This window comes from Capsaspora owczarzaki, assembly GCF_000151315.2.
Source record: "Capsaspora owczarzaki ATCC 30864 unplaced genomic scaffold supercont2.7, whole genome shotgun sequence".
Taxonomy (NCBI): domain Eukaryota; class Filasterea; order Ministeriida; family Capsasporidae; genus Capsaspora; species Capsaspora owczarzaki.
This window is the reverse complement of record NW_011887298.1, coordinates 974162-996674: the sequence shown is the minus strand read 5'-3', so window position 1 is coordinate 996674 and position 22513 is coordinate 974162. Positions and strand designations below refer to the sequence as shown.

The following is a 22513-nucleotide window of genomic DNA, read 5'->3' as shown; positions in this document are numbered from 1 at the left end:
GGAGACGACGGTGGGAAATAAAAACGACGCAAAGTCGTTCCCCCTTCCCCGCCTTGTGCTCGTACTTCCAAGCTCCCCTTTGTGCTGGTGGCAGCGCAATTTCCCAATCTCTGAGTCTTCTTGTTTTTGACAGAATCTCTAGTTCGTCGTTGATGGCAAAATGGACCAAGCCTTCAACATTTGATCGGTGTTTGCATCATTTGTTGTTTAGTTGTGACAAGTTTACCATCAACAATGCCCATCAGCCCTTCACAAAATGGCTGTTCGTAAAAGCAAAACCTTGGGGACGAGAGGAAGGGTTTTAGGAGCCTGGCAAAATTCCACAATGTGCAGCCAGCCCCAGAAACAGATTTTCATCGCACTGCAAGCTGACGCGATCGGTACAAGGACCGATGAGAGAGAGCTTCTCGAGTCGAGGAGCTGGAAAGTTCCACATTTGGTAAAAGGAGATCGCCACTCATCATCGGGATGAGCGAGAACTGCACGACGGCTTCCTCCTCGTTGGAAGTGTCAAACTTGAGCACGCCGCGGTCGCGCCCGGCCACCATCCACATATCGGAACGAACCTGCAGAGTGTAGTATATCGAAGAAGGCGCTGCTGGCAGAGTGTTTTGGGCCACACGCCGAATGCGCATTTCAAACGAAGTTGCTTCGCCCAGAACAAGAGTGCTGTGCTCCACAGTCCGGGATCGTCGGTGTCCTGGAAGCAACGCAGAATTGCTGCGCTCCAGAGGTGTGGTTGATGGCGCCATATCCACGGTAAAGGGCGGCTAGCAGAGAGGAAGCAACACCAAACAGAATAAAACATAAAAAGTCAGAGCAAGTGATTGTCTTTTCCAACTCAAAAAAAGCCGTCAAACATTACCATCCACGATTCAAGCTGGTGCGTGGTTCGGAATGTCCAAGGTTTATCCACAGTCGGCACCACATCCATTGCTGTAAGCTGGAATGGTGCGAGCACAGCTTCGTCCAGTCCGAAACTCACGGCAAGCTCAAAATCGGTCTTGGAATCAGCCACCCCTGTATCAAGATTGAGTGCAACGCACGTCAGAAAATAGGGGGGGGAGGGCGACGGCAAATCCATCTCGGCAGTGTCACCAAGCCCCGCTTACCATCCGCGGGAAGTGTGACGACCCACGCAAGCGAAACCTCCGAGCCCGGAGCGAGCGTCTGATTAACAAGGGCGGCATTGCCGCTTACAAGCACTGCTCCGGGCCTGGATGTCGTGAGCTGGATTGACAGCAATTTCACTGGCACGGCACAGTGCGATTTCAAACGAACTTGGACGCATGCGCTGTGTTGATGAGGGTAACAAAGTGTCAGTAACTGCGGGCGTTGCGATCGATACCAAAACCTCGCACGAAAGACTCACCGCTGGGAAAATGTTTCAATGACAAACTGCGCATCGAATGGGTCGCCAGTGACTGCTGGAAGCTCAACACAAGTCGAGCATGGGATGCCATTTGCATTCATGTACTCTGCCTTGACGGTCACCATCTGGGAAATGGAAACAGATCCCAAAGCACAATCGAGTCAGTTCAAAGATGACACACACACACACACACACACACACCCAGAGCAAATCAACGTGCGCAATCCAAAACAACCCAAACCCACCTCGGCCGATGGCACACCGCGCCGTGAACACATGACAGGGAGGTGCATGCGAAGACTGGTGTGCTCCTCGAGAGGAAGCAATGGAACACACCGGCCGTCAAATCCAATCGTGTCTGGAACGAACGGCAGGAGGGCTTGATCGGCTTCAGGCGTGGACGGTGTCACAGACAACCGGTGACGCAAACGCACAGATGCCGCTTGCAACTGCACCATGGAGGAAGCAAAATCGATTTCGAGGCGTCCGCCGTTGATGCCGTCAGAATGCGACGCCACCTCGACCTGCAGCTCCTGCTCCTGGAGCGCACAGTAAAATCCAAGCACAGGTGGGACGAGCGCAATCCCCAACGCGGGTTTGAGAGGCTCGACATGCACTGCAACGGAAGTCGGGAGAGACCACAGTTCGTCCGATGTCAGGGTCAGGTTGTCGCTCACGAGCTGAACGGCGCCGAAACGGAAGAGACCGGCAATCGGCATGATTCCTCGCAATGCGACAGTGTTCTCGCCTGGCTGCAAAATGAAGTCACCAACTTCCAGCTGCACACTGTAGAATTGAGTTGTCACAGTTCGTTGCTGCTGCGGAATAGGCAAGAGGGTGCTGGAAACAGGAGCGGGGCCACCGTTTGGGCCAGCAGCGATAATCTGCGCAAACTCTGCAGCGTCGATTCCTGCCTGTGAGAAGGCCGGCGATCGTCGATCGAGGGTAGTGTCGCCAATAATGCCGCTGGAAGCGCGTGACCGAGCTGCTGCTGCCGCTGCCGCGCTGCCCTCTGAGATGGATGACGATCGAGAGCGGTTGTTCAACGGACTCGCCACATCAAGCATCTGGGCTTTGTCGTTGCCAGCAGCAGCTTGTTGTTCCGCGGACGTGGCTCCAGCAGAGCTGGGTGGTGAAACCGGGATCAAAGGTGGTGGTGTCGCAGCGGTCACCACAACAGGGTCTTTCGGAACAGCAGCACTGGTCGAAGCAGCTGCAGTAGTGGTGCTTGTGGAAAGCCCAGGCGACGATCGGCCAAAGAATCCGGTGGCTGCGCTCATCAGTCCCGACAGGGAAGAAGTCGATGCGCCGACTGCGAGTTGATTTGTCCCGTTGCTAGCAGGGGCGGCGGCTGAGGCTGGCGCAGCGTAAGCGTGCGGTGTTGTGGATGCGCCGGATCCCGATGAGCCACTCGAGCTTGGTGCAGACGGAGCAGCGGGAGACGGAGCAGGAGGCGCTCGTTTCATCAGCTTGGAGAGGGTTGACGGTGATGCAGAGAGCGCAGGCGAACTGAATCGGGACGAGTTGGGCCCAGAGCTGGGAGTTGCCGCCGAGGAATTGGTACTTGCGGAGGTGCTTCCAACAACGACGCCGGTTAGATTGGATCCGCTAGCGCTGCGCTGCATGGATGCAGACGCAAAGCTCGATGAATCACTGATCTCCCCTTGGCCTGGAGCTCCGAAACCCGCATTCGTCGGAACGGCTGGTGCTTCCGTCACCTTGACCTCCGTTTCAACAGACGTGAGGAACACGCGAAGAGCTTGACATGGCAGAGCTTCAGGAAAGTGACTCGTTATGGTCAGTGGAACAACAACGGCTTGACCAACCACAGAGAGCAGTCGACCATGCAAATGCCCGGGAGGGTAGGGCCAGGCTGTAGCCGGCAGCTCGGATGTCCAATGGACGCCCGAGGTCGGCACAACCTCTGCGTTCTGCATGCTTGCCTGGAACCGCACTTGGTGGTCCCACGCGGCCACTTCAAGCGAGGTAGGAGCGCGCAGCGGCGCTGCGGATGGCTTGAGCGAGCGAGAAAATTGGAGTTTGTTCAACTCTGGTAACGTTGATGCTGCGAAAGGTGTTGTTGTTGTTGTGGTTGTCGTTGTTGTTGAAAAAGATGTTGCTGTTGATGATGCTGTTGCTGCTGTTACTGCTGCTGCAGCTGATGATGCTGATGATGCTGCGGCCAGGGTTGTTAATGAGAATGACGCCGCAAAGCTTCCGTCGTCCAGGGAAACATCATCAAACTGATAGCCGGCACTGGACGCTGTGGCGCGGAAGGCCTCGGCATACGGGCGGGCGCCCAAGAGCGAGACGGCCTTTTCTACCAGTAAGGTGCTGGCAGTTGCGGCTCCTTCATCTGTCGGCGTAACATCAATTTGATTCGCCACTGAAGATCGGCGCACGGATGTGTGGGCCAGAGTGGTGCGCTTCACAGTCTGACTGCCAATCCACTCGTCAAACGCAGACGCATGCCACAAGCGGCCCGTTTGGACAGCAATCAGCTGATTGAAGCTGCAGCGAATAGATTGCGTACCAGAGTTGTCGGGATGCGCAGCACCCATGAGCTCGCGAAAGTAGTAGAGCCGATCCGCAAACGGCAGCGGCGCAATCGTCGAACTGAGCAGCATGCAGGACCGCGAGTAAGCCTCAAAGTGCCCAAGGAGCTTTTGGCAGACGGAAAACTTGCGGCGCACATCAAAGTCCAAAATCGGCCAGCCTTCATGCAGGTAAAAGTCGCACATGCTTCCAAACAATTGCTCGGCGTGCTCGTAGTGACCACGGTGGAACATGAGCTCCGCAAGCATGTGCTTGATCGGAAGGATTTGACGCGATCGCATCGAGCGAACACACTCGTCCATCGCGAGCTCGCACAGCTGTGCATACAGCGCATCGAATGCGTCTGGCGAGTCCAACGCCATCCGGAGCTTCGGGCTCGTAATATGCTTCATCAATTCGGCCGGAGTGGTGCGATCAGACTGATTGGTGTTCGTCGCAGAATCGAGTGGAACCACTGTGGTAGTGGCTGTGGCTGTGGTAGGAGCAGTGGGCGGCGCGGAATCCGAGGAAGGCGCGTCACGCGAAGTGTGCACATCTGACGCCGATGCGCTTGGCTTGATGGCCGCGCCGCTCGGTCCTTCCTGTGGTGCGATAGCAGCAATATAGGCAGCTCCCGAGCTGCTCGATCTTCGCCGAGGAGGTGTTTTGGTGGCAGAGGGGGTGAATGTGGCGCTTTGGCTGCTCTTCATGACAAACATGGGCGGCGTCTGTGGATGCAAAAGCTCTTCAACTGCGGCGTGTTGCGCAAACGGGCGGCGGCATGGAAGCAAGCCGCATCGCACTCCGAGCTGGTCGAGTTGCTCGCGCGCGTATGCGCACAAGTCTGCCCGAATGACAGCCACGTTTTGCTGGTCAACGAACGAGTCCATCGTGCTCTCGCTCGACAGCGTTTCGAGACACGAGGAAAACACCCACGAGCTAATCCAAGCGGACGATAGGTGCGAGTGCAGCGACATGGTGTAGGCGAGCTCAGTGATGAAGCCGTAGGCGCGTCTCGTCACTTCGAGAGAACGCTCCAACCGCCGCAAGAAGGAGGCGATCTTCGCAAACAAGTACACACGAAAGTCAAACATGGTGACGGCGTTCTGTTGAATCAAATCACGGTATGGCTTGCGGTACGGGTCGAAAATGGACGCCGAGTCGTCGTTTGGTTGATCTCCTCCAAAGTGCTCCATCCAAGAAATAGTGCCTGCGCCAGACAAGAGAAACGGGAGGAGGGAAGGGGAAAGAGAAAGGTGATCCAGTGTGAGCATTCAAAGTGAACGACAGCCACCATCAAAGAAAAAAAAAAAAAAAGAGTCCCGTACCGTTGTTCCTGGAGCGCTCAAGCGCAACTGACTCGGCAAACAAGACATCCAGCTCAAGATATTGGAAAAGCGCTTCTTCCGCTAACGTCATCGTGTCAAACACAAAGGCAAGCGACTCCTGTTTTACAAAACGAGTGAGCGTTGCGTTCCGATACAATTGGGCAGGGCGTGACTGCCATGCACACACACACACACACACACACACACACACACACACACACACCGCAAACGCCATACCTTCATGATGAAAAATGCACAATAGTTCCAGCCAGGCATGTGCCGCGTGGCAAGGGCTTTTCGCAAATTGTCCTCCAGATTGACCACCCGGCGGTCGAACGCTTTCATCAGACAGTTTTGCACCTTGCCAAAGAGTTCGTCCCACGATTCGGCCAGCTTTGCCTCGCCCTCTGTTCCTCGGAACTGGATGCATCTGCTCAGACCAACGAATCAAAGGCATTGACACGCGACACACAAAGCATAAGAATTGTGGAACATTCCCCCCCCCTTTCCTTTGATGTTTCTGCTCGATCTGTGCGCACCTGTTGTTCTTTTCATCAAAGTCGCTCTTGATGCGATCGTATACATTGCGAAGCTGAAGCTTTGAGAGTTGTAGCTTTGGCTTGGTGGCAGTCGCGCTCGTCGGCATGGTTGCGTAGATGATCAGCCATTCCTGCTTGTAACTGCCCTTGAATGACTCTAGCCAATCGGCAATGGTCTGCTTGACCTTGGCTTTGTACTGGTCAGTGTCCTGGTGTTTGTTGTTGTTGTTGTTGTTGTCGGAAGCGAATCGGTTGCCAAAAATTACAAGCCAAAAGTCAGAGTTTCCGTCAAATTTGCTCAGAATGCTCCAATGGAGCTCCCAGACCAAACACCCAAACCGAGCAACCGCCACACCGAACACATCATCCATCCATCCATCAACCCATCCATCATCAACAAAACCCAGCCAACAAACCTCGCAGTTGACAATGAAGAGATGCAGGAATGGTGAAGCTGGGTCGGCAGCGAGTGCGCCCATCCGGTCTGCAGTCTTGCCCGCCGAGCTGGCTGTGCTTGAGAATGGCTGCAGCTGGATGTCGAGCTCTGCGATGCGGTGGCGGCGACTCGTCCCGCTCTGCCAGGTCAGGTTGGTCAGCGGTAAGCGGCTCGAGAAGCCCCGCGAGAGCACCGGCCACAGCCCCGCGTCGTCCAGATCTGGAGCACAAGCCAAGTCAAATTCAGTCAGCAACACAAGAGAGAGGTCGATTGCTTTGATGGCTGCATGGTGGTATGGCGGTTGGGGGTGTTTTCAGCCTCCCTCAATCCTTACAAGTGACGACCGGTCTCGGCATTGTACGACTGGAACTGGAACTGGAACTGGAACTGGACTGGAGCTACTGTATCACGATTCCAATAGAGTTAGAGTATCAGTCATTTTTATTTTATTGTGCTGTTTGTTTGTTTGGTAACCTCATTCACAGACATTCAAAAAAGCTGTCAAAATCTTGTCAAAATCCTTGTCAACAATGCTGAGGCTGCCTGGGTTGACGTTCGCCCGCGTTCAAGCTCGGACTCTGTCATCATCATCATCATCATCATCATCATCATCATCATCATCGTCATGGTCGTCGTGGTCGAGCCAGGGCACAGACAGGCCGTCCGTCGCTGCTGCTGCGTTGAGCCCAGCACAGCAGCACGTCGAGCTCAGCCGCCAAGACGACCGGCGCGAACATCAAGCACCGTCCGCTTCCAACCCCGAGAAGCTGCAGACAAGCAACGACAACATCATCAGCAGTAGTCGTAGTACTAGTACCAGTCGTAACAAGGGCTATGTTGAGCAAGGGTCCAAGTTTGAGCAGTCTACACGCAGCCTGCTTGAGAGGCTCAAGTTCAGCCTTGCTCCAGCGGGAGGCAAGAACGACCGTGGAGTCGATCTCTACGGCGTATGGGAGCTCTCGGAAGCATGTCGCATATTCGCAGTTGTTCAGTGCAAGAGCGGCAAGACTCGAGTCGGGCCTGCCGTTGTTCGCGAATTTCAGAGTAAGCCTGAATGGTTTGTTCGTGAAGCGATCAGCAACAAAGCGTTTTCATGCATTATTAGATATGTGATTCGCACAACGGAGATGCTGACTGATATGCGACGTGTCGGTCAGGTGTTGTGGCGAACGCAGCCAAGAATCACAATGGTGCGGTCGGTGTTTTGTGCGCTGAAGCCGGATTTTCTCAAGAAGCCCAAGCCCTTGCTCATCGGATAGCTGAGTCTGTCATTTTAATGGAACTGAGCCAGGCCGAGCTGAATGCAGGCCATCCAATCCTGCAGTTTCGCATCAACAAGGCTCTCCGCACGCTCGTTCCGGATCTCGTTGTGACAGCCAATCCCCGCGTGCCAACTACGCAGCAAGACTATCTAAATCAATCGCGAGCACGTAGTAGCAAGGTGTCGATTCATCACATGCAGACCCAGTTGTATTAATATGAGAGTTAAGAGCTACGAAATCGTTGTGTCGCGCATTCACATCGTCCGCGCCAAGCTCTCTCTGCGCAGCGCGGGGACTGTTTGCATGACATTCATTTGGAACAGCATTTCCATCGAGACCTAGCGCCATTCGTATTGAATCTACATTGTCTAGACGGCACTGAAAACGTTCGTTCGCAGTTCTGCTGTTCCATGGCCATTTCGCCTCCCCTACTCCCGTTCGTCTAGAGTACCTCAAAGTTCGACACTCTTTCATAATTGTTCCCCCATCTTTGCCTATCTCAGTCCATTTTTTTTCTTTCAATTTCCCCAAGTCAAAAGTCCAACTCAACTCTGATCCATCAGCATTCAGCATTCAGCATGACTTCCGCCGCGAGCGACTTTGTCTCGACCGCCTCGTCGTCGGCAGCCACTGCGCAGAACATCCTGTTTGACGTTCGACCTGGCGAGGTTTCCTTCTCCTTCGGGGCGCCGGACGAGTCGCTGCTGCGGCAGATCGTTCCAGTCCTGAAGCAGGCGACCATTGAGCGACTCGAGGTCAGATTTTCAATCTTGGCCAAATTTCAATCACAATTGTCTGAATCTCTGAGTCTCTGAGTCTCTGAATCTCTTAATCTGAGTCTCTGAATCTCTGAATGTGTGGGGAGTTTCTAACTAGCTATTTTATTCTTGTCCGACGTCTGAATGTTTCCGACTCTTGTTCTTGTCTGATCATCTCTGAATCGGTGAGGATTTCGAGCTCATTTTTGGGGGATTTGAACTTGTAGGCGGATCCGGACGCGTATACGCTGCTGCAGTACGGCCCAATTGCTGGCGATGCGGTGTTTATCAACCAGCTCGCTGCTTTCTTGCGCTTGCATTACAACGACCCGCACGTCGATGCGTAAGGCAAAAGGATTGACTTGATAGATTTTGGGTCGGGGTTTGAGAGGGAGGGGGAATAGGACTTTTTTGTTATGAGTCGTATCCGAATTAAAAAGTTTCACTTGATCACTTGATCACGACCTCATTGTGTGCACCGCTTGAATCCTATTCAGGACACACCTTATGGCAACAGCTGGAGCGTCGCAGGGCTTGTCGTTTGCTTGCACGCATTTGATGAAGCCGGGTGACCCCGTCCTGATTGAGGATCCGACGTACTTTCTCGCAGAGCAATTGATTCTTGAGCACCACCTCAAGACGGTGGGTGTTCGGACTGATGACGATGGCATTAACGTCGAGGATTTAGAGAAGCAGCTGAAAGCAATCCCGATAAAAAGTACAGTGTGTTTCTGGTGTTTCTTGGTGACAAAGTTGTTTGCGACTGATGAACAACGCGCGCGCGCGCATATCATGCTCATTCACACCCTTGGATGTGCAGATCCCTCCGAAGGCTACTCTGCAATGCTGTACCTGGTGCCAACATTCTCGAATCCGCGCGGAACCACCATCTCTCACGAGAAACGACAGCGAATTGTGGCCCTCGCGCATCAGTACAATGTCATTGTGGTTTGCGACGACGTGTATGAGCTGCTTTGCTACAAGGGAGCTCAGCCACCCGTTCCTCGCCTGTTTTCATACGATGCTGCAATTTTGCGCGACACGCCAGCGGCGTCCAAACGGGGCCATGTTATTTCCAATGCCAGCTTTTCCAAGATTTTCGGACCTGGCGTGCGACTGGGTTGGATTGAAGCATGGGTCGATATCCAAGAAAAGCTGACAAACACGTAAGGGTATTGTGTTGTGTTGTGTGTTGCGTGGCACGGATCGATTTTCCGCACTTTACATTTACTTTCGTGCTCGTGCTCTTCTTCTTCTTCTTCTTCTTGACTCAGCGGTTTTATGGCAAGCGGTGGAGGCGTGCAGCATTGCATGAGTGGGCTGATGGGCACGGCCATCCAGAACGGCAGCCTCGATCGCGTGATTGCGGCGCTGCAAGCAGCGTACGGCGCTCGGATGGCGGCAGTTTGTGCCAAGCTGCGGCAGGCCATTCCAGCCGGCGTTGTCAACCTGATCGAGCCGCAAGGAGGCTTGTTCATGTGGGTCGAGTTTCGCGACACCGCCGTCGACACGGAAGCCCTCTTGGCGCGTGCGCGGCGCGAGTTTGCTGTTGGCTTCCAACCAGGCAATCGGTTTTCGCAAAGCAAGACGTTCGGCCACTGCATGCGCCTTGGCATTGCCTTCCACCCGGAAGCCGAGCTGCTTTCCGGCGTGGATCGCCTTGCGCGGCTGATTCACGCTTCCATTGCCGATGGCAGCATCCGCGTCGTGCCGTAGCGTAGTTTTGTTGTTGGTGTAGTTTTTCGATTAAAATTTGTCCAAGATTTACATTCACTCCTTTATTTTTTCTTTTTTTTTTTTTCAATTCAAACCAAGCTCTGTCATCATCGTCATCCTCATCATGGGCGACTCATCCGTGTTTGCATCGCTGCCGTCGGCGCGACTGAGCGAAGGGCTGCTGATCATCAAGGCGCAGTACGAGGACGACGTCCGCCGCATCCCCATCACGAACGACGAGATTACGCTGGACGAGCTCATTCTGATGATGCAGCGCGTCTTCCGCGGCCGCCTCAGTCCCTCCGACGACCTCCTCATCAAGTACCGCGACACTGGTGCGTTTCAGCTCTTCTTCTTCTTCTTCCGATTCGTGGATGATTGCAACGCGGCGGGTCATTTCGAGGCGGGGCGGGGGCAGTGGAAGGCTGAAAAAAAAAAATCCGCTGACGTTTGTATTGAAAGGAAAAAAAAAAAAAAAAAAAAGGCTTAATTTTTTTTTTTTTTTTTTTTTTTTTTTTTTGCCTTGTATTGAAACTCGATGATTTTCAATGGATCACATCCGTCCAAAGCCTGCGTTCAACTCATTTCCACGTTGGTGTTGGTTGAATTTCTGTGCAGATGGTGACTGGATTACGATCAGTGACAACCAGGATTTGACGCACGCCAAGTCGTACAGCCGTCTGCTCCAAATTAGGATTCAAGGTGAGAGCAGAGTTTCTGAGACATGCAGAACGTTGTTCCTGCCACCGAGCTAATGCTTTGAATCGCTCAAAATTGTTGCTTGCGTTTTGCTTGTTGGGCTTTCCCAGTCAAGAATGCCGAGCAAATCAAGATCGCGACCGCGCTTCGTGCTGCCGGAAACCAGGCGGTGGTCCAAGCGATCGAGCGCGAGATTGACAACTTCCGCGAGAAGGTGCATCTTCTGCTTGGTCAACTCGACCAGCCACGGTACAGCGGTGCCCCGTCTGGTGGCGTGGCCGATGGTGCTGCGAACGCGAACTCGGCTGCTTCTGGCTCTAGTGCTGCTACCGCTGTCACCGCTTCTGCGGCGCAGGAGAGCGTCGCTGTGGCTCCCAAAGGTAGGTCGCGTCTTGCTTTCATTCTGTCCACTGCTGTGTTGCAAGCGTCTCTCACTCTCTCGGCTTTGATCGCCAGCCGTGGACTCGAAGGCCAGTCGCGAATTTGACCCTCTGAAGGACCACCAGCCCAACCCCGCTTCGGTCATGCGTCTGAACAGCAACGATTTTGGTAAGGCGCGGCCCGGAAAGGCGTTGGCATGCGTCGTTCTTTTTTGTGTTGCAGCAGCTCGGTTCATTTCTGTGTTTCTGTGATTGACAGAGGCCTTGACTGCTTCTGGGCGATCCAAAGTTGCCGTCCCCGGTCCAAATGGTCCACAGCAACCTCAACAGCAGCAACCACCGCAGCAGCAGCAGCAACCACCGCAGCAGCAGCAACAACACCCGCAACAGCCGCAACAGTTCACCGCAGGCGCACCCACCTGGAGCGGTCCTCCCAGCCAGCAACAGCTGTACTCGGGACAACCGCAGGCGCCTCCTCAGCAAGCTCTGCAGGCTCAGCCTCCGCAGCAAGTGCCCTATGGATCGCCGTATGGACAGCCTCAGGCGTTTGCGCAACCTGCTCGTCCCGTTCCTGGCAACCCGGGCTCGGCTGGCCCGACGACCGCTGCAAGCCCAGTCGCCACGCAGCACCACCCGGCCAGCGCTCCTTATGCAGGCGGAGTGGTTTCTCCTCCGCAGCAGCAACAACAGCCACAGTACTCGCCGTATGCCACCCCGCAGTCGTTCCAACAACAACAGCAGCAACAGCGGGTCCCACAGCCCCAAGGTTCGCAGCCACCCCAGCCAGCCTACCCTCCGCAGCAGCAACAGCCGCCGCCGCAGCAGCAGCAGCAACAGCAGCAACAGCCTCAGTATCCAGGCTATGCGCCACAGCCCGGCAACCAGCAGTACGGTGGCTACACGTATTGATGAACCGCGATGCGTGCGTTCTCTTTTTCTCGCTCTCTTCTTGTTGGTTTTGGTTTGACACCCATCCAACTTTTGCTTCTCCAGAACAAAAACAATTGTTTTCCAGCAGCGTGGTTGCGTGGTAGTCTTTATCGTTGGTGATTTTTGTAAAAGTACAACATCAAAGTTCACTTCAAAACAACAATAGTGTACGGCAAGATTTCAAAAATGCATCAGTGTCAGCGGGTTCCGCTCATCGCGAAATGACGCTGCGAGCACTGGGAAGGGCTTGACGACAGCGAGCGCGGAAGGCTTGCAGAGTCTCCTTCTCGGTGGGCTTGTTGAAACCAAACAACAAGGAGAGCAGCGCTTCCTGGAGTCGCTCGAGTCGGGTGGGATCGATGATGTTTCGTTGCGACTCGACAATTTCGTGCACAAAAGCCTGATAGCTGCTGGGCACGCAGCAGATAGCGGCGAGCAGGGACTCGGCAGCCGTGTCCATGTGTCCGTAGCTGAAGGGCTTGAGCACCATGTTCTCCACCGTTGCCCGGAGCATGGCGTCGAGGGTTGCAGGGACGTGAGGCGGCAGGGCCGACAGGTCCAAGGCCTGCTGAGGCTCTTGGAGCGGGCTGTCGCCGCTGGCAACCTTGAACGATTGCCGGCAGAGATCAAACACGGCCTGGAAGGAATATCGCACCGTGTCGTTGTGGTTGGACGCCAATCCCATCGTGACGGCATGCACAATCAGCTCCCAGTCCTGTGCATGCTCGGGTTGAAGCAGCCTCTCGGCGCAGAACGAGAGCGTGAAGGAAATGAGCTTGAAAAGTCCGTTGGCAATGTACGGGATGAGCATCAAGTCGCGGCAAACGACAGGAATGAGCAAGCGCAGGCCATGCAGCACCACGGTCGTTGCGGCAATGCCGCCGGGTTCGGGATGGACGTGCACCTCAGCGACCAATCCATCGCTGTCTCCGAACGCGTCCAGACCGCTGTTGAGGTCGAGGAACTCGCGATGCAGCACGTCCTCAAACAGCTTGATCAAGACCAGCAGGTCGCTGTGGCGTGTCTCCTCCATGTCGCCTGCGCGCGTGGCGGCAATCGTGTTGGCCATTCGGTAGTGGAAGAAGGTCTCGGCCATCGAGACCACCGCTTGGAGGAAGCGATCGGAATTGCGCTGGCTCAGCATGGCAATCTGCTTTTCGGCAATGCCGCCAAACAAGCTCACGACCAATGTGCAAATCTCGGGGCAGGTCGAGTAGAGGGCAATCAGCTCGATAAGCAGTGGGAAGAGCTCGTGCAGGTAGGAAGCGAGCAACTCGGCAGTCGCGTCGTTGCCAGGAGTGAGCAGCGCAATTCCGCAAAGACACTCGAGATGCTTCTCGACGGCAAGTCGCACAGGGTGGAGCTGGGCGGTAGCGGTGAAATGCGGGTGCTGCACCAGCGACCGGAACTTTGATGTGACGGCATCAAGCAGCGTCGCGGTGTGTCGCTGCTGGTGCAGCTTGAGCTCCTGGCCTTCGATAATGCGCTGGCGCGTCAGCTCGAGCTCGGCCGCATCGGCGTCGGGTCGGCTCAGATAGCGCGCAACAAGTGCTGCAGCGCTCCTGGCTGCGTGGCTTCCAATGTCGGAAACGCCCATTTCGCACAACGAGTTTGTGAGCGTTGTCAGGGTCGACGACGGGAGGTTGGTGAGGCTTGTGCGCTGGAACGCGTTGCCGTTGAAGAGCGAGACGCACTGCTGCTGAGCTGCCTCGAGGGGCAGGTTTGCGTAGACGGGCGAGAGGGCAATCTCGGTGAGGGCTGCTTCGGCGCAAAGATTTCGGACAATGTCCGCAACGGCTGGGGAGCACAGCGCGACGGCGCAAGTGACGCGACCCGTGGTGAAGGTCTGCAACAAGTCGACCGACTCGCGGACAACGCGTGGCTCGCTGTTCCAATGAACGAGGTTGAGGGAGATTTTTCCGAGAATCATTTCAGGAATAATGTGCTCGTGAGGCGTGTCGTGCCCGTAAGCGTTCACAATGGCCGGACTCAAGTGCTGACCCCCGGTGCTGTAGTTGCGTTCGTCGAGCAGCAAGTACGTGGCCGTCCAACGGTTGAGCCACCAGACAAGCGTGAGCGCAAGCTCGGGGCTGAGCAGCGAGGCTGGCAAAAACCCGAGCTCCATTGTCAAAACACGACTTTCAATGTTGCACAGCTCGTGCACCAACGAAATGAGACCAACCACAGGATCGTCGCCATGAACCGCGCTGCTGTGGTGCGACGCGTTCATGACTTCGCGAGGAATGAGTGGCGTCTCGCCAGTGCCTTGCGGGTCTGCAATCAGGCATCCTGCAATCAGCACGAGCCAGTGCAACTGGTCGTTGAAACCTGGAGGCAAGCGGGAGGCCTTGACGACCAATGCCAGCATAGCGCTGGAAGAATCGGCGCGCTGCGTTGCTTGTACGTTGGCAACAACGCTGGGAAGCTGGGTGGCCCACGAGTCGAGCATTTGCAAGCGCTCGTGCAGGCATTTCGTCAGGAGCTCGATCGCCTGAAGAATGCAATGGCGACCAAGCTGCGCGACAGACTGGAGCAACTCGGCAAAAACCGCGTGGTCCACGTCAAACTCGTCGTCGTCCAGACTGGCAAGGTCATCGTCGTCGTCGTCGTCGTCGTCGTCTTCGTCGTTCTTGCTGTCACTCGCCGAGTTGATGTTGGTGGACTGCATCTTGGACTCGACAAACGTTGCAAACACTTGGAAAGCATGGGGGTGCCAAAAGTCGCGCGCAGCTTCGTGAGAAAGGAGAGGGCCCCACGCCGTCAACAATTCCTCAAGCCCATCGGCAGCCGACCGCTCGATCGCCTTTGTTTCGGGCTTCATGCAGGCACACGACAAGGCGACCATACACTCGGCAAATCGGACAAGCATCTGCTCATTCCCAAGCATGTTGCACATGGATACGACACCGCAGGCGTTGGTGAGACGCTTGAAGGTAGTCGTCAGGGCAGTCAGCTCCCGATCCAGAGGGCCGCCGTCACCCAAGTCAATGGAACCAACATCTCCTGCTGACACACCAACATGCCGTTGGCGATGACCTCGACGATCGTGGTTCATGTCATGCTGTTGCTGCTGGCGTTGCTGTTGACATACCCGACGATAATCGTCCAGCCAGCCGCTCGTCAGGTTCACGAGATGCTGGACGTAGCACTGAAAGTAACTGGCTTTGGCCAGTGCCATGGGCGCTCCAGGCGCGGGGCCGTCTTGGTCAAGAAGCGGGCCGTGCAATGAGCTGAGTTGCTCGATACAACGATGCGCCATCTCGGTACAGTCGCTCAGATGGCTGTTGAGCTCGGAGAAGTTGCTAAAGAGGCCGCTGAACGCGACGGGGCGCAAAAGATCGTACATTGAGAAGAAGAAGGAGACCAGCCACGAGGTTTCAGGTCCCCGCGCGAGCAGTGAGTGCTGTTGCTCCAGCGCTGCGAGAGGCGGCAAAGATGAGACGAACACGGGGCGCCACGCTGCCGGCGGCTTCAGCGGCATGGTCTGGGTGTTGTCGGTCGTGTCAAACCGTGGCATCACCTCAGTTGTAAACTGCCACGACACAATCTGGCAGCAGGCATTCAGCAGTTGGCTGGTAACGACGAGCCACGAGCTCAACGCAGGCATCAGGGGGTGGTTGGTGGCAGGCGCCTGCTGGAACTCGGAAATGACCCCAATGAGGGTCATGATGGAGTTGTGCAGAGCATCCAGGGTCTGTGCAAACATGGGGAGAAGAGCAGTGTGCTCAAACTCGCGCTTGCGCAAATGGTGGTACTCGATCGTTTCTGGCGGCTTGAAGATGGAAAACGCCTCGAGCGCAGCGATACTCAAAGCCGCGCCCAGAAGCCGGAATTGGGGCTGGTCCGATAGCAAAAAGGACGGCAATGTATCGAGCAGCCGCTGGTGATGACGCCGGGCACGCTCCGGATTGCTTTCGTCAAGCCAGCCTTGCCTCAACACGGACGCAATCGTTGTGCAAAAAGCGTTGCGAATGTACCTAGGGCTGCGTGGTCTGTACATGTTAAAATAAAGCGAGAAGAGCAACAGTTTGGTAGGCGAAAACAAGTTGAAGTGGTGAGTGTGAGTTGGGGTGCGAATGGGAAGGCGGGGAGGGAGGAAAAAAACACAAACACAAAAAACACAACCACTCAACTGTCCCGTGGACAAATTTACATACGTTTGTATCACTTCTGCCGCCTTGTTTAGCAAGTAGGTTAACAAATCGACAATGTACTCTTCGGATACAAAGTTCCAGTCGCGCTTGACCGCTCGGTTGATCGTTTGCAGCATGCGAAACTGCAAATGGCTGCTCGCGTCGCTCCAATCTGACAAAGCATGAGAGGTGGCACAAAAAATTCGGATGCAGTCAGTATCATTTGTGAGGCTTTCCCCCCAGCGGCAGCAATCATGTGCTCTTGAGGAGCAAAGGTGCCGCGGGGTGAAAAGGTGAAAAGGTGCGTTTTCGTCAGCTTTGGGTGTTGTCGGACGATCTCCAAACGAACAACATTGTCTCAGTCCATCCACATCTCCCCCCCCCCACTCGATGAGCATTCAGTTATTCGAACGGCTTCATGTTGACAGCGTTCTGAGCATGGAATCGCATGGATCCAGCAATGCGGTTTTTTTGGGTTTTCATAGACGAGGCATTGCACGATCATTGGTTCCGTTCACCATTCACCACGCTTTTGCGCGCTTGCCAATTCCCCCCCCCCGGCGCGCGTGCTTCGAATGCACGCATGCAATGGACGAGGACCCCGAACTGACCTAGCACCATGCGAGCCGTGTCCAGGGCGTCAGGCGTCGCTTCAAACTCGTTCAGGAGTGCTTCGCTTGCGGCCTGCGTCTCACGAGCAACCACATAGTCCTGTGCACAACAAAGTCAACGCCAAACAGAAACAAAACAGCAAAACAGGGTCCCATTGCACATGATTCCCGTGAGTAACGGCAATGCAACGAAACACACGATCGCCAAAGTGACAACAACGACACTACAAAGCAGCTCAAAAAAAAAAAAAAAAAAAAAAAAAAAAAAGGTTGGTTGAATGCGTTGCTCACATTGCCTGCTGCTGCGGCCGATTGAAGACGGTGGCACAAACCCACGAAATCGTCCATGGCCTCTGTAACGCTGAGCGACTGAAGATGAAGATGAAGATGAAGATGAAGAGAGCGAGAGAGAGAGAGAGAAATGGAAGAGAAGAGAGACAGAGAACAAGAAGAGGAAAAAAAAAAATAGAGAAACAAAAAACAAAAAAAAAAAAGTGAGCTCAGAAACGAACAAACTTGTGCGGCTCAGATCAGAGAAGCGGCTCAAGCTCGGTACAAACTGGCACAGCAACGAGACTGGGTCAAGCTTGTATTTGTGTTTGTCTTGAAGGTTGGTTTTGGTTTTGGGTTTTGTTTTGCAATGCCAAAATTCGAACAACGGCTTGCTGCCTCGATCGTCACGACGGAAGAGCGTTTCTCAATGTACGACAAGGCCGTATTGTTTAATTGTTCGATACCCATGAGTGAGCTCTGGTGACATCGATGGGTGCATTGGTTGTGCAAGTCATATTGGCGCAATTCTCGACAACAACAACAACAACAAAACAAACTACAAAACAAACTACAAAACAGCTCGGCAGACCAGACTACTCGCTTGCGAAGTGCGGCACTACGGTCGCGTAGCTGACGGACTCGTCAGCAACAGGGGCGGCCATCGAGCCGGTCGCAAGAGTCAGCTCTGCGTATGTTTTGCCAGAATCGGGGCGGCTACCGAGAAGCACGGCAACCTCTTCATACTGAGGGGACTGGGCGGCGTGGGTCTCAGTAGTCATGCTGGCGGGTGAGTCTTGCGGGTGGTTATAGAGGTGCGGCACGGCAGGAGGGGCGAGACTGGGATGGCCGCCCACCTCTTCGTAGAGCCTTGAATCCATAACGCCTTTGTTGGAGGCAGTGCCGCCAAACGCAGGATTGGGATGAATGTCGACAGTGTGCGAGTCGAAACTGTCCTTTGAACGGGATGCAGGGTTGCGTCGGCGAAGCAGCACCACCCCAAGCGCGACCAGAACGAGAAAGAGCACGCCAGCAAGAACACTAACAACGATCGGCATCACGGCGGGGCCATCGTCGTCGTTGTTGTTGGTTGCTGCAGCGACAGACTGGCTGGCTCGAGCTGAAGCCGCAGACTGGACGGACTGGACGGACAGAACCGATTCTCGCGAGGCAGCCACAGCTACCGCAGAAACCGAAGCATCCAGAGCTGATGCAGCGGAGATAGAGGACGCAGCAGCAGCAGCAAGCTCAAGAACCGATGCGGCGGAAGCAGCAGACACAACTGATTCAGCAGACTGCGCTGCAATGGAGACAGCTTCCAGAGCGGACGAAGCGGAAGAAGCCAGCACCGCGGGTGGTATGGCAACGCAAAGCTGCTCTTCGAGCGCAAAGCCCTCGTAGCACTGAGAGCACGTTCCATCACCGGCGCAGCGTAGACAGTTGGTAGGGCAGCAGCTTCCCGCGCCAGCTCCGTAGCACGTAGCGCACGCGGAGTGGCAAGCTGTGTGGGAGAATATCAACCGCCCTCTGTGAGTCAACAAGCAAAAGCAACACGATGCGCAAGCTGTACTACAAGGTCGTACCCTGGAGAGAGGAGAGCAATCCGAAAGTGCTAGGCGGCGCTTGAAGGTTGTTTCCAAAGCTAAAGTTGTGCGGGCTCGTGCTGAGCTGCGTGAGCGCCGTCAGACCAAGGAACAATCCAGGAGGAAGGGTGGTCGCAGGCATCCCGGTCAGAGTCCTGTTCGAAGACGTGAGTATCTGCAACAAAGTAGAGCTGGATACACACACACACACACACACACACACACACAAGCTCAAGCTCACGCACAAGGAAGTAAGCGCGGTCAAAGTGCTAAATGTGTTGCTCGACAACTGGGTGATTTTGATGGGGGAAAGACTCCTGTCATCAGCCAATCCAGTGATGAGAATGAACATGGATGACCTGCCACTTGTAAGATACCTCAAATGTGATGTGCGCCCTTACAATGCTTTCAGTGCAGGTGTGCCAGCAAACAGGCCTTGAGGAAGGGATTTTACGCGGGTCTGGGACAAGCTCCTAATCATACACCCGTCAAAAGTGAGGACCATCCAAACAGAGGCGATTCTCCTGCAGGCTCTCTTACAGATAGGTCAATTGGGAGAGGCCGGAAAAGGCTTGCGAAGAAAGGTTCTCGAGCCCCAAACCATCCACGCTCCTGTCAGAACGGAAAAGTAAGGTTGCAACCTTTCGACCTGGTTTTGACACGCACACAGCAGCACACTCAGTCAAGAACGCTACATACAGGAACTTGAGATTCGGCACACCAGCAAATGAGTTATCGGCAAGCGTCTTGATCGTTGATGAGCCAGAGACAGACCTGCAAGCCATTTGTTTGCAGAATGAGTTCGGTGCAACTTGCTTTCAAACGCAGCTGTTCGTTTGTTGCTTACAAGTACGTCAAGGCATTCGCACTCAAGTCTGTAAAGCCTGTAAGCTTGGACTGGGAGATCGAACTGTTTCCAGGCGTCAGTACACCGATAGTAGCACGTGTTCATTGCGAACGCTCAGAAGGAAAACGTACAGCTTTTTCAGATTGGGAAGAGAGGCCAGGCCAATGTCGCTCATGGTTTGAAACTGACCGTGAAGCGTCCTAAAAGAAACAGTGTGAGCTGCTGGTAAAACGTTGACTTTCAAGCTACCGGCACGAAAACGTACAATAGATCCACATTGGGAGCATCGTTTAGCACACTGGATGGAATGGATGTGAAAGGTCCATACAGCTCCCTGCTCTCAAACATCAGATCAGCAACAAGTTGCCTTCATAAACAAAGCACGGGGCTGGGCTGTTGTTGCGTACAGAGTTGCGAGGGAAGCGAGCCCAGCAAGAGCGCCCGATGGCAAAGTAGAGACCTCGTACAATCCGCTGTGGCACGGCCAGGTTGAGGTCGATTCACAGTTGACGCGTGAGTTGACTGAAAGATAGCCAAGCGAGAGAATAGCAAACATCCCCTTACAGGCGCTTCAAAAAGGACATTGAAGTAAACGAGTTGCCTTGCAGTGTTGATGCATTGCCAATCCCACTAACAGACAATAACCAACGTCGCAAGCTATGAGCCAAACCGAAAAAGGCTTAAGTCATCTAGGCCACGACGCAACGTACATGTGTTCCACCTCCAATCCAGTAAACAGGCTTTGGTCGAACATGGCGCTCTGCTCGAAAGTTCTGAGGTAGAGTACAGTAAAAACCAGACTATATGTGAGACCCAATGCTCACTAACACAATATTCAACGCGCAATCAAGCAGGCTCTTACACGGAGGTCAATGCGCTCAACCCAGCAAACGCGGCCGGCGCGATGCTGGTGATTGCTTCGGGAAGGATGCTGTTTTGTTTTGGAAGCAATCAGTGAGCATTTTTTCAGCTCTCAGCAGCAGCAGCATCGACCCAAAAAAGAGAAGCTGTATTCTCCTTGTTTTGTTTTGGAAGCAATCAGTGTGCCTGGAAGGCGTTGTCGCCCAGCAGCAGCATCGACCCAAAAAAGAGAAGCTGTATTCTCCTTACATTGCCTTCAGGGAGACAGCTGCCTGGAAGGCGTTGTCGCCCAGAGTTGTAATGGAAGTGGCGTGAATATCGCTACAAATTAAAGTATTAGCGGTGTTCTGTTGAAAAATCGTCCCCCCCCCCTTGTCCCCGCGCACACACACACACAAATATGACAGTTCCAAGAAAATCCGTACAGAGTGACGGTGGAAATCGGAAGGTCGATCGGTATTTCTGAGACCGAGCTGTTGCACGAGAGGAAGGTGACGACACCACTCGTCTGAACGCAGCTGCAGCCCCACGGGCATGATGCGGCATTGACGGCTGCAACGAATCCAATCACGAGCAAGACAAACACGAGTCGTGCTTGACGGGAGGCTGGAGAGGGCATGACTGTGTCTGTTTGGTTTGGAAATAGTGGCATTCATTCTGCTCCAGTGAGTGTCAATCCCCTCTTTCTCTCTATCTCATCTGACCGTCAAACAGAGCGATAAATCGTGATATAGAAACCTCTGTCCCATCTGACAATCAAATAGTGTGACAAATCGTGCTATTCGCAGGCGGGTGGTTTTGCTGATTGCTGGTAGATCCATTGAGTGTTCTTGATCTCGTTTCTGCCTCTGCTTTGGCATCGTTTTCGCTCCTTCTTCGTGTCGGCCACGTCTGGCTTTGAGCTTGAGCGATTGGTGATTGACGATGCTGACTGTGCAGCCGTCACAACGACCAACAACGAAGCACCGAGCCAAGAATAGCCCGACGGAGTTTGTTTTTTGTGCTGAATTTGGGGCAACCCATGAGTGATCGCTTGCCCGCCGCAGACAGAGCTCGTCCACTCCGACCAAGCCAGTAAAACAAGGCGATCGTGCGTATGTGCGTGTGTGCGGGTGGCGTGTGTGTGCGGGTGAGTGGGGGAGTGGGTGGGCGGGCATTGCGTGAAGGAATGAATGCAACTGGAATCCGATCGGCTCCCCGCACCACATCCACATCTTCCACGCGACCCCCTGCCTTCCCTCTCAGACGCGCTCAAGGGTGTGATGGTGTGATTTTTGTGCGTGAGTGTGTACACGCGGCTGTCGTTGTGCGCGTGCGCGACCCTCGCTTGTTTGTCGGGGCTTTTTGCTTTTGCTTTTGTTTTTGTTTTGCTTTTGTTGTTTTGTTTTGCTTTTGTTGTTTGTTTTGTTTGTTTTTTTGCATCAGAACTTCCGACGGAACGGAAGGCTGGCTTCCGCGCCTCGCTTCCGGGGCCGATCCAAGCCAAGCCGCGTGAGCTGCATTGTGGCAGAAACAGCGCCAAGCTTCGGTCGTTTTGACACCCCAGGCGCAAGTCAGCCGTTCCAAAGTCAGAGATGGTGCAAATTGGCAGCACTTTGATTGACTTTTTTTTTTGGTTTTTTTGGTTTTTTTCGCGTCGTTCCAAATTTGCACCTTTTCAAATCGAGATCTGGTTTTGTATCGTGGCGCGTGATGGTCGAAAATGAAAACTGCAGGATCACAAGAGGAGCTCGGGATGTGCCAGAGCCATCAACGGAATGGCAACCTCAAGCGAGAGACAATGAGAAAGATTAGGCAGAGGAAAGTGGGTGTTGTTGGATGCGAAGGGGAATCGTGTGTCACCTCAAAAGAACCAAACAAAGAGAAAAGGGAAAAAGGGAAAAAGGGGAAAAGGGAAAGAAAGACTGCAAGATTGAAGTTTGTCCTACAATTTGCACGTATCAAAAATCTAGACAAAGAACGTGGGTGCTACATCGTGTTAAAGAGATGCAAGGTTTTGCCTGATGAGCTTTGAAAATGCTTCCGTTAAACAGTAGTCAGTAATCTCGCAAGTCCTTGTCGCGCAATGCAACAATCTGCCTGCGCAAGTCCAGGGACATGCGCCGACGCTTGCGAGGGGTAGCTTGGGCAATCTCCTGGTCGTCGTTGGCGTGTACGGGCATCACTAGTTGGCGAATGCAGGACTGTTCAGGTGCCAAAGTAGGCAGCGTTCATGATTTAGAGTGCAGTGTTCCATGTGAAAAACTCTTTGTC

At 54.1% G+C, this 22513-nt stretch overlaps 6 protein-coding genes across 7 annotated transcripts; 3 read left to right on the top strand and 3 right to left on the bottom strand.

The window, feature by feature from the left end:
* Positions 1-185: 185 nt before the first annotated feature.
* CAOG_08823 (hypothetical protein) lies at positions 186-6596 on the bottom strand. The gene is made up of 10 exons (XM_011272161.1): positions 6545-6596; positions 6191-6429; positions 5775-5983; positions 5473-5665; positions 5236-5353; positions 1618-5117; positions 1373-1497; positions 1113-1294; positions 866-1020; positions 186-770 (listed from the first exon to the last, which is right to left on the bottom strand). Exons 1-10 carry the CDS (start codon positions 6564-6566, stop codon positions 354-356), a joined length of 5160 nt encoding a protein of 1719 aa, XP_011270463.1. The 5' UTR covers positions 6567-6596; the 3' UTR covers positions 186-353.
* Positions 6597-6661: 65 nt separating this feature from the next.
* Positions 6662-7710, top strand: CAOG_04790 (hypothetical protein). Its single transcript, XM_004347491.2, has 2 exons — positions 6662-7254; positions 7368-7710. Exons 1-2 carry the CDS (start codon positions 6741-6743, stop codon positions 7685-7687), a joined length of 834 nt encoding a protein of 277 aa, XP_004347541.1. The 5' UTR covers positions 6662-6740; the 3' UTR covers positions 7688-7710.
* Positions 7711-7989: 279 nt separating this feature from the next.
* Positions 7990-10002, top strand: CAOG_04789 (hypothetical protein). The gene is made up of 5 exons (XM_004347490.2): positions 7990-8227; positions 8458-8573; positions 8728-8948; positions 9051-9396; positions 9505-10002. Exons 1-5 carry the CDS (start codon positions 8051-8053, stop codon positions 9944-9946), a joined length of 1302 nt encoding a protein of 433 aa, XP_004347540.1. The 5' UTR covers positions 7990-8050; the 3' UTR covers positions 9947-10002.
* Positions 10003-10014: 12 nt separating this feature from the next.
* CAOG_04788 (hypothetical protein) lies at positions 10015-12110 on the top strand. Its single transcript, XM_004347489.2, has 5 exons — positions 10015-10281; positions 10565-10648; positions 10756-11025; positions 11102-11194; positions 11285-12110. The coding sequence occupies exons 1-5, from the start codon at positions 10071-10073 to the stop codon at positions 11932-11934; spliced, it is 1308 nt and encodes a 435-aa protein (XP_004347539.1). The 5' UTR covers positions 10015-10070; the 3' UTR covers positions 11935-12110.
* On the bottom strand, positions 12049-17175 carry CAOG_04787 (hypothetical protein). The gene is made up of 4 exons (XM_004347488.2): positions 16991-17175; positions 16700-16799; positions 16113-16260; positions 12049-15947 (listed from the first exon to the last, which is right to left on the bottom strand). Exons 1-4 carry the CDS (start codon positions 17045-17047, stop codon positions 12167-12169), a joined length of 4086 nt encoding a protein of 1361 aa, XP_004347538.2. The 5' UTR covers positions 17048-17175; the 3' UTR covers positions 12049-12166.
* Positions 17176-17389: 214 nt separating this feature from the next.
* On the bottom strand, positions 17390-22156 carry CAOG_04786. 2 transcript variants are annotated; one of them, XM_004347487.2, is made up of 16 exons: positions 22103-22156; positions 20686-21263; positions 20510-20581; positions 20262-20330; positions 20110-20172; positions 19964-20029; positions 19807-19872; positions 19665-19733; positions 19531-19599; positions 19400-19462; positions 19252-19326; positions 19093-19164; positions 18954-19025; positions 18798-18869; positions 18553-18707; positions 17390-18470 (listed from the first exon to the last, which is right to left on the bottom strand). In XM_004347487.2, the coding sequence occupies exons 2-16, from the start codon at positions 20910-20912 to the stop codon at positions 17566-17568; spliced, it is 2115 nt and encodes a 704-aa protein (XP_004347537.2). In that variant the 5' UTR covers positions 20913-21263; positions 22103-22156; the 3' UTR covers positions 17390-17565. The 2 variants fall into 2 exon arrangements, with proteins under 2 accessions (XP_004347537.2, XP_011270422.1); XM_011272120.1 differs by having other exon boundaries at positions 20686-20887.
* Between the last annotated feature and the right edge of the window lie 357 nt (positions 22157-22513).

What these genes read in the sequence shown, in the direction of transcription:
- CAOG_08823 (XM_011272161.1), bottom strand. Translation starts at nt 6,566, where the DNA reads ATGCCGAGACCGGTCGTCACTT. An exon ending in TTTGATGAAAAGAACAACAG is followed by an intron (nt 5,666 to 5,774) that starts GTGCGCACAGAT and finishes TGGTCTGAGCAG; the next exon opens with ATGCATCCAGTTCCGAGGAA. An exon ending in GTGCATTTTTCATCATGAAG is followed by an intron (nt 5,354 to 5,472) that starts GTATGGCGTTTG and finishes TTTGTAAAACAG; the next exon opens with GAGTCGCTTGCCTTTGTGTT.
- CAOG_04790 (XM_004347491.2), top strand. Translation starts at nt 6,741, where the DNA reads ATGCTGAGGCTGCCTGGGTTGACGTTCGCCCGCGTTCAAGCTCGGACT. An exon ending in CGTTGTTCGCGAATTTCAGA is followed by an intron (nt 7,255 to 7,367) that starts GTAAGCCTGAAT and finishes CGTGTCGGTCAG; the next exon opens with GTGTTGTGGCGAACGCAGCC.
- CAOG_04789 (XM_004347490.2), top strand. Translation starts at nt 8,051, where the DNA reads ATGACTTCCGCCGCGAGCGACTTTGTCTCGACCGCCTCGTCGTCGGCA. An exon ending in CGACCATTGAGCGACTCGAG is followed by an intron (nt 8,228 to 8,457) that starts GTCAGATTTTCA and finishes TTGAACTTGTAG; the next exon opens with GCGGATCCGGACGCGTATAC. An exon ending in GAAAGCAATCCCGATAAAAA is followed by an intron (nt 8,949 to 9,050) that starts GTACAGTGTGTT and finishes TTGGATGTGCAG; the next exon opens with ATCCCTCCGAAGGCTACTCT.
- CAOG_04788 (XM_004347489.2), top strand. Translation starts at nt 10,071, where the DNA reads ATGGGCGACTCATCCGTGTTTGCATCGCTGCCGTCGGCGCGACTGAGC. An exon ending in CATCAAGTACCGCGACACTG is followed by an intron (nt 10,282 to 10,564) that starts GTGCGTTTCAGC and finishes ATTTCTGTGCAG; the next exon opens with ATGGTGACTGGATTACGATC. An exon ending in CGTCGCTGTGGCTCCCAAAG is followed by an intron (nt 11,026 to 11,101) that starts GTAGGTCGCGTC and finishes TTTGATCGCCAG; the next exon opens with CCGTGGACTCGAAGGCCAGT.
- CAOG_04787 (XM_004347488.2), bottom strand. Translation starts at nt 17,047, where the DNA reads ATGGACGATTTCGTGGGTTTGTGCCACCGTCTTCAATCGGCCGCAGCA. An exon ending in CACGGCTCGCATGGTGCTAG is followed by an intron (nt 16,261 to 16,699) that starts GTCAGTTCGGGG and finishes ATGCTTTGTCAG; the next exon opens with ATTGGAGCGACGCGAGCAGC. An exon ending in GCGGCAGAAGTGATACAAAC is followed by an intron (nt 15,948 to 16,112) that starts GTATGTAAATTT and finishes TAACATGTACAG; the next exon opens with ACCACGCAGCCCTAGGTACA.
- CAOG_04786 (XM_004347487.2), bottom strand. Translation starts at nt 20,912, where the DNA reads ATGCCACTATTTCCAAACCAAACAGACACAGTCATGCCCTCTCCAGCC. An exon ending in CTCGCTTCCCTCGCAACTCT is followed by an intron (nt 19,734 to 19,806) that starts GTACGCAACAAC and finishes GTTTGAGAGCAG; the next exon opens with GGAGCTGTATGGACCTTTCA. An exon ending in ATTGCTCTCCTCTCTCCAGG is followed by an intron (nt 18,471 to 18,552) that starts GTACGACCTTGT and finishes TCTCCCACACAG; the next exon opens with CTTGCCACTCCGCGTGCGCT.